Source organism: Lolium rigidum, chromosome 3 (assembly GCF_022539505.1).
Source record: "Lolium rigidum isolate FL_2022 chromosome 3, APGP_CSIRO_Lrig_0.1, whole genome shotgun sequence".
Taxonomy (NCBI): Eukaryota; Viridiplantae; Streptophyta; class Magnoliopsida; order Poales; family Poaceae; genus Lolium; species Lolium rigidum.
The window spans coordinates 82,524,456-82,533,229 of NC_061510.1; the positions used below are offsets into that span (position 1 = coordinate 82,524,456).

General features: G+C 44.7%; 1 protein-coding gene across 1 annotated transcript; it reads left to right on the forward strand.

Moving 5' to 3' along the window:
• Positions 1-6,882: 6,882 nt before the first annotated feature.
• LOC124695105 lies at positions 6,883-7,515 on the forward strand. The gene has a single exon (XM_047227993.1). The coding sequence runs from the start codon at positions 6,883-6,885 to the stop codon at positions 7,513-7,515; it is 633 nt and encodes a 210-aa protein (XP_047083949.1).
• The last annotated feature ends 1,259 nt before the right edge of the window (positions 7,516-8,774 follow it).

The window sequence follows — 8,774 nt, forward strand, 5'->3', positions numbered from 1 at the left end:
AAACACGTGATGCCATTGATGATGGCGGTGAGTTTCAAACTTCAATCAACCAAATTGTAATTTTATCCTTTTTTTACATGATTTTCTCAAGTTTTTTTATAATCAACTGTTTTCCATTTCTTCGGTACCGGATATCATGAAGACCAAGCTTAGGGATGTGATGTGCATTCATGACAGATTTGTATCCAAAGCATTCCAAATGACTCCAAGTAATCGTCTAGATCACAAAGAGCAGGTAACTGTTTAATTTTCTTCAACTCATCTGTCATTTTGCACTTGGAGTAGCCATTATCATGTTGTTTTCCCACAGTCCACCGCTTTTTTTTTAAATATTTTTTGTGGCTTTGAATTACTACAGGTATTGTTCCCAGTGTTGCAAGACCTAACTCCTGACATTGAATTGTTCACTGGGCATTATTACCTGATTGTGCTGAACCTAAAGGCGGAGAGGTTCGAGGTGATGGATTCGCTACGAGCTAAAGGGAACCGCTCATTCCAGAAAGATTACAGGTCTATCATTGGTTCAATAAAGTACTTGTGGGCTGAAAACTACAGCGAGTCGAAGATAAACATTGAGTGTTGGGCAACAGAGCACATCGTTACCCCGATGCAGAAAACTACGTAAGTGATTTTCCATCACACTTTTTCCATTGTTGTTTCACAAGTACCTTTCCTTCATTTTATGCAGAATTATATTTTATACATCCCACAACTACTTTTTGGCATGCAAGGTACGATTGCGGGTACTTCATGCTCAAGTTCATCGAGCTATGGAACGGTAGGAAACTACTGACTTCAATCAACCCAATGGACATGGAAATCATTAGGAAGCAGTTTACACTCAAGTGGCTTGAATGGTGCGATAACAAGATAGCCTGGCAAGATCTCCTGTTCTAAAAAATGAGGTACATTTAATGGTTCAGAAACCCGCATACTTGTATGTTGCAATTTTCCTACAACTCAGCTTTCTGCTTGTAATATATGGGCCTGAAAATTTTACAATTTGGTTGTAAAATACGTATTTGGGAAAGCAACAACCTTCCTGTAATTTTTTACACTTCGCCATTTACTATTAGTAGCTGCGGAAGTTTATTCCATGCATAATACCAGAGCTTTATTTTAGACAACAAAAACAACAGAGCATTTTCTTATAGTTGATCATTTACTAAACCTTAGTAAAATAATACATGCGGAAGATTATGACCAGAGCTTCAGCTCATCCACACATAGTTGCAATATCTCATCATTTCCACAAAGTCTCATAAAACAAAATTTATCTATCAATTAAAACAACTTAGATTTAAGCTCATAAATAACTACATCACCATGACCAACTAAATCATATCATGGAAGAAGTTGAACTCCTTTGGTTCTGTGCTAGGAGTGATCTTTGAAGGGCATTCAGCAGTGGAGTGTTGCGCAGAACCACAACCTTTGCACTTCGGAGGTTTTGAAGCCTTTAGATGTAGCCACGATTTCTTCCGCTTTTCTTCTGGACGACCTTTAGTTGAAGTCATTATAGGGTCCCTTACATGCTGGTACTGGGTACTGCTTCCTTGTCCAGCATCACCACCTAATTCAGACATGGATGGTACCCCTTGGTCTTTACCTTGTTTTTTCTTCTCTTTCCTCTTGGCTGCGGCAGTAATCTTCATTGCTGTTAATTCTTTACCCAGCTCACGCATGTACTTATCAGCTAACGCCGTACATTTTTCTGATTCAGATGCAATTTTAGCATAATCAGTCCAATTGTTGCAAAGTGTTCCGTAGCGCAGTAGTTTTCGCTCTTTATTGGATAATTTCTGTCTGCTGGCACATCAGGCAATTCCATTTTTTCTTGGACAATGTCATCTGGGGGTATTGTCCATCTAGGCAAAATGTAGTGTGCTGGAATTGCTTGTACATCACCTAACTGTCCCATTACACGCAACACATCGCAGCATAATATCCCATCCCTACTGATTTTAGCACATTCACAATTGTACATTCCTTCATTTGAATTAGCTTCCACTCTGTAGCTCCTTTTGCCATAGCCAAAAGCCGACCCCGAAATTGGCACTACATCAAAAATGTGTTCAGCTACCTGGTTGGCGTTATAGGAAGTTACTTTGCGAAGCTCAGCACGAAAACGCAAGTAGATAGGCATTGTGTATACTTGCAAAGCTTGTTCTTCCATAGGCCATTCTCCCCAACATCTTAGGACTTTGTCTTCATCCTTGAACTCGTTTGAATCTTCTGCAACTTCAATACTCTCCTGTAGCTTCAAGTACTGGAGGAAGAAGTGGTGCAGGCTGTTGTGCGGGGTGACGTATCTTTTCAGCACTGCATTAAATCCCTCGATGCGTGCTGTAGTTTGTAGGAATGGGAAAAACCTGTCCTTGAAATATGCAGGGACAAAAGAAGCCCTAATGTCATACAGATCCTGCAAATGCGTATTATCCGCAACATTGTACTTCAAAACCATCTCTGCCCACCTAGTTTCAAACTCATTTACTGTCATGCTATAGTCAATAGTAGCATTAAACTCCAGCCTTAACGGTTCATTTTTAGCCATGTCATTACCCAACACAGGTTGGGCATTTTGCATGATATGCCATCTACAATTGCGGTGACATGCATCAGGAAATATAGCTGCGATGGCATTTCTCATTGCTACGTCTTGATCAGTTATGATATTCATAGGCTGGACTCCATCCATTGCTTCAAGAAAAGCTTCAAATAGCCAAACATAATCAGCTTCTTGTTCATTTCGGAGGAACCCACAACCTAGCTGAATTGATTGCCCATATCTGTTGATGCCAATGAATGGTGTGCAGGGCATACTGTAACAATTAGTCATATACGTCGCATCAAATGACAGGCAATCACTATATTTCTTGTATGCTGCCCTAGCTGGCCCATCCACCCAAAAAATTCTTCTAACCCTGTCATCATGATCAAGATCAAGCTTGTGGAAGAAATCTGCATCATCTTTCTTAACTTTCTCAAACTCGGCGAGCAACAATGACATATCTTTGTTAGTTTGTGCTGCAGTATCAATTGTAGCCATGTAATTACTAACATCCTTTCTGACATAAGGAACATTTGCAAGCTTTCCATACGGTTCTGCCATTATAGACATCACCACGCTAGCTGAAAGATTGACCTTATGCGACGGCTTCACAAATTCCCTTTCTTCTTTTGGAATTCCTTTATGAGACCTTAAGAACCTTTTCAACGAAAACTTTTTTAGGCATGGATGATTGTGTTCCTCAATGAACATTGTGACATGCCATTTTTGGCCCCTTCTCTTGACTCGAAGGCGCGCTTTGCAATCAGTCTTCTTAGTTATGAAACGGTTCCTCTGTCGCACAGGTGGAACTTCTTGTTTGTTGATGTCTACAGGTTTGCCACTCTTGTTACATACAAACAGTTGTTTGTCCTTCTGCTTGTCAACAGTAGAATTCCGGGAAGTACTGCACTTGATGGAGAAGCCTACATGCTTAGCATATCTATTGTAGCACATCAATGCTTCCTGCCAGGTATCAAATAACATATCTGGGTATGGTTTTTCTACTGGAGTTAAGCTCGGTGTTGACTGAACTTCATCATCTCCACCTGAATCCTCGGTTGACATTGTGTCCCCTGTGTCAATCCCTCCTGTTTCTGCAGATGCTCCTGTATGGTTCTCAGACATAGGTATATCGGCTATAGTTTGTTCCTCATTGCCTGTAGGTTCCTCCACATTGTGCTGATGATCTTCATTTTGATTGCTAGTATCATTTCTGCTTTGCTGACCATGCTCTTCGTCTTGTATCGGCTTGTTTAGATCTATACCAGGAAACCAGAAATCCATTTGACCCCACTGCAGAACAAAAATTATGACAGGGATTTGTTACATATCAAGAGAAAAACAAGTTATTTGTTACATATCAAGAGAAAATTGTGACAATGCATTGCAATGAAGAATCATAGATTTCAACCAAACTATAATTTCTAGTTATTTGTGAATTATTTTATATGTAGGGCAGGAGAAATTTGGTTTGAATGAGTGGTAGATTGTTCGAGGAGTTAGTTTTGTACATGCACCGAGCATGCGATACTCAAGCCCGTAGTACTGGCTCCTAGAGCTAAATGCAAAAAGGGCTCGGTGCATCTGCAACCCAAAACTGTTCTTTGATGATGTCATTCCCATGGCACACATATGTGGAGGAACTATATAGTTTGTACTGTACATATGTCACTCATGGGAACAAAATACATGTTGAGAATGCCCACTCGATCTTGTTGTGTCGTGGCTTCGAATAACCAATGCTCATATGATTTTTCCATTGCTACTGATTAAAATATCTTTTCAAACAAACAAATAAAAATGTTTGTTTTCTAACTTTTTCCTTGTTTTTGTTCCAGTATCAAGGGAAGCAGCGTTTCAAACACTAAAGACAAAATTCCATATTTCAGAGCTACTACAGGTTTCGATTTTGCATGAGGAACATGGCCAAGTTGGTCAGATTTTGTGTTGACAATGGTGTTATGATGCTCTTTTTGGCTACAGATGTTTGTTTTTCCTGGATTGCTAGAATGTTTTATGTTCACATGTCATTGGTTTGTTACAATCTACTTAAAAATGCATCTACTTTCTACTGTCAAAACCAGATGGTTCTTGGGTTTTAAAGTTGGTCAGGACACCTGATGCTTCATGTCGTTATGACTTTTGATCTGCAATGGGTTAACAGTTCCTCATAGATAGCTTATGTCAACAGGTTTTTTGTTTCTGGATAAATCCTACATGTAAGAAACCAGATCTGGTTTTTTGTTCCTGGACAAACCCTGCATGTAAGAAACCAGATCTGTTTTTTTGCAAAGTGGGGAAGTGTTGGATGTACCTTTTTCTGGTTGCTTCCGGCTGCCCTGGAGGTTGCCCTGCTTTATCTGCGTTTTTTTGCTGAAGAACACGCCTGTAACTTTATGGTCCAAGATCTGTTCCTTCCATGGAGGTCTGGTTCTAATGGAGGCAGAAGGGAAGAGAAGGGGATGGAAGAAAGGGTCGGTCGAAGAAGAAAGGGGAGCAGGTAGGGTCGATCGGTCCAATCTTTTCTAGCTTTTTTGTTACAGGCTGGTTTTGGTGCCCAGCTGTCATTTTTTGTCCCCACTCACGATGGAATAACATGTGGTCCTACCATACTTTCCAATTCTGGAACCTGTCACTATCAACATACGGGCCCACTTGCTATTTTTGGAAAGTTTGACTTCCGACAGGGGGGCACCACGTAAGACTACAGGGTGCCTGGGCACTGTGTAGCCTGACCCAATCACAAAACCAGGGGCACTGGCTGCCGCGCAAGTGGCGCTGCCGACGAACATCCCCAGGACAGACCGCCGTGTCCAGAAGGTATTAATGGAGCCAGTACTGATGGACTGTAGTCTGTAGCGAACGGTGTTTACCTCCGGTCGAACGCTGCCGCTGGCAGTTCCCTCATACCGAGCGAAAGTCGTGCAGATTTCGGGCGGTGAAACAACAGTTGTGAATTCATTCAGATTTCTAGAAAATGTTTGTAGGTGATGGCAACTCGATCCTCATCGTCATGTAGTGTTCGAGCAGGACAAGCTCCGACGAGCAAATCATCTTCCACTTGCACTCCTCCATGGTCACTGGCGGAGACAGGGGGACCAGCAGGGGCCCTGGCCCCCCCTAAGATTTTGTATTTACGCCTAGATCCCTGCCTCTCTATGCGAAACTACAGCTAAATGCTACAGATTTTTTCGCTTCGGCCCCCCTAATAGATGTTTTTTCCACTCCGGGCCCCCTGATTCAGTTTTCCTGCCTCCGCCATTGTCCATGGTCCCCTCCCACCATGACCTGCAAGTTCTTTCCCTACCGCCTCTGATCCCGACCTAGATCTTCGTGGCGTGTAGACATCTTCTGCATAGGAATCAAGTTGTGTACTTATTTACAAAATCAATCATAGCGAGGTCGATTAGCCTCTGGCTTTCCCCTAAGGATTTTGACAAGCTTGTCGTTGACTCGTGGCCCTTCTCCATGAACTTCCATCAGCCCTCTAGATTGGTTGCCTTTTTTCTGGCCTGACGAAGGGGAGCGCACGCAGGAGTTCGCTGACGACCTGTCTGCCGGCTAGAAGTCAGAGGCCCGGCCCGCAGCAAGGAACCTGGCCATAGAAGGGGAGTTGGCGGCCGATCTGGGGCTCGGGGGAACAGGCGAGAGGATTCGGGTTGGGGGCGAGACGAAGGCCAGGTCAACGACTGCTCGACGAACCGTTTTATTGACTTCGGGGTGGCAAGATCCGTAATTCTTATCAGAAACGAGGGTAATTAAAAACGGACGAAAATATAGGGGAGAAACCTTACTTCCTTTATTAGTAGGTAAAGATAAAGATATAAAGCCAGATCATCAGCCTTATGTTTATAAGTGCGCCAGCGAGTGTCTAATGTTGCAGCCGGGCGTTGACCATCACATGGCCCATGGTTTGGCCGCACGCTCGCGTTTGACAGTCTCTTATCGGCCCATGTAGGATTTTGGTTGAACTCGAAGAAACCGCGGCGAAATGGAAGGCCAACCAGCCGGCCCGTTTTGCACTATGGCCAGCGTCGTCAACGCAGCTCGCCGCGTCGCCTGATTGACGCCGGCACGCGCACGCAGCTCCTCCTGGACAATCGTTAAGAGTATAGTACAGTACTACGTTACTTCAGTTTCCAAGTTCAGCATCGGGAAGAGAGCAGGGGCACCAGCCAGATCCGTCATCTCCGGTCGCGCCGCGCCCACCGACCCCTTGCACCACCGTCTAACTAAACAAGAGTGTGGAGTGCAATGCATCTGCAGGCTGCAGCTAATTAGTTCCCGAAACCAGTCCAAATCCACTACTTATCAGTCTATCTCACATCAGAATGGCCACAAGGAGGCCGCTCAGACCACGGCTGTTGTCGCAACGACGGCACCTCCTTGCAGGCATCGCTGCCGCCTCCGCAGTGACCCTACTATTCGTCGTCCTCCTGCTCCCCTTCCTATCTTCCTCCTCGCCACAAATGCGCCACCACATCCACACAACATCCTCGTCCTCCCATGATCCTCCTGCTCACTGCGCCGCGATGAGCGCGAGCCTCGGGGAGTTCGGCGAGATGATGATGTCCATGCTCCCGAGGGACCTCGCCTTCACCGCCTTCGTGCCCTCGCCGGAGTCGTTCCGCCACGTCCTCAAGCTGCGGCCAAACGAGAGCTTCGCTGAGGGGAAGGCCAAGGACGACACCTATGCCGTCGTCTCGCGCGTGCTCGGCTTCTCTGCGGTGCCCCGGCGCCTGCGCTCTGAGGACGTGCCTCTGCGCGAGCGGGTGAGGCTACTGGACTCCGTCTCTGGACTGAAGATGTACGCCTGGAGGGACGCGGACGGGGCTCTCGTCGTCAACGGCGTGCGGTCGGAGTGCGCCGATATCGTCAGGGACCAGACCGTGGTCCATGTCATGGCCGGCGTCCTCATGGATGCCGAGTTCGAGCGATCTTTTCTTCCGGCAGCCGAGGACTGATTGACCGAAGTTATAAATAAACCTTTTCACTGAAAAGTTTTCAGTTACTTACGTTGGGAACCTCGACGACGTTGGTGATTCTGTGTCAAATTCCAACTTCGTTTTTCAGTGGGCCTAATTAAGTGGTGGTATATGGTGGTGCTGCTCAACCTGGTCTGAAATCATACCTTTTCGATCATGTTTGGCTTTGTAGTTCAGATATTCTTCCCATATGCTGGTTTGGGTAGCTTCAACGTCATCTGGTATGAGAAAAAAAAATTAATGCAAAACGATTTTTTTATTCGGTGTCAATATTGAAAATATAAAATTTGCCGGGTGCCTAGAACACACGGTGAGGGCTTGTTTGGTTACTCGAATCCCGGCGGGTTCCCGGCCTTTTCCCGGGGAGATTTTTCCCCTAGTCCGGAGGTCGGGAATAGAATCCCGGTGTTTTGCTCCTGTTTCAGTCTATTCCCGGCCGGGAATCTTTTCCCGGGGAATTTCGGGTCCAACAGCCAAACGAGCCCTGAAGGCCCCATTACTCTCCATAAGGGCTTTGTCGTGAGCATGTTCACAATGTAAAAATGTATAGCCTAACCTTTACTAGGAGTAACATTTTGGATTTTTGAAAACATGGCTAGTGCATTAATTGAATATGATATTAGAAAGCTAGGATGTCTTAATATGTTTATCTCATGTGTCATGTCTAAGATCTTTCCATGGCTACCGTATTCTCATATGTACAGACTTGACATGAGGTAGGATAATTGGGAGGCTGCAACTATTTTTATATTAAATAGTGCGTTTAGCCGAGGTTTGAACTTGAGACCTCCTAGCTTTGATATAATATTGAATTGATGCACTAGCCAAATTTTCTAAAAGTCCAACCGTTAGAAATGGCTAGGCTCTACATTTTAATACACATCACACACACACCATCGGCAAATTAAGTTCTGTTAAAGAGTTGCTCGCAAAAAAAAACAGGTAAAGACCTATTTGCAATTGTTCTTCCCAAGGGCGCGACAAAGATTTACCGAGAGCTAAATAGGACTGCTCGACAAATAAAAGTAAGGCGTCAGATGGGGACGGAGAAGGCGACCCCATGTTACCCTGACAAGTGGGTCTGGTAGCTTTGGCTTTGCCAAGAGTACCACTCGGTAAATTTTATTAAGTAGAATAATAATAAAATAGGTCGTGCTATTTCTTCGACACCCAGGGTGACATCACCGAAAGCGAGGAGACTCCGGTCTTAGACCCAAAAATCTCCGGGCCCTAATTTC

Coding starts and splice junctions, on each gene's coding strand:
- LOC124695105 (XM_047227993.1), top strand. CDS start 6,883: ATGGCCACAAGGAGGCCGCTCAGACCACGGCTGTTGTCGCAACGACGG.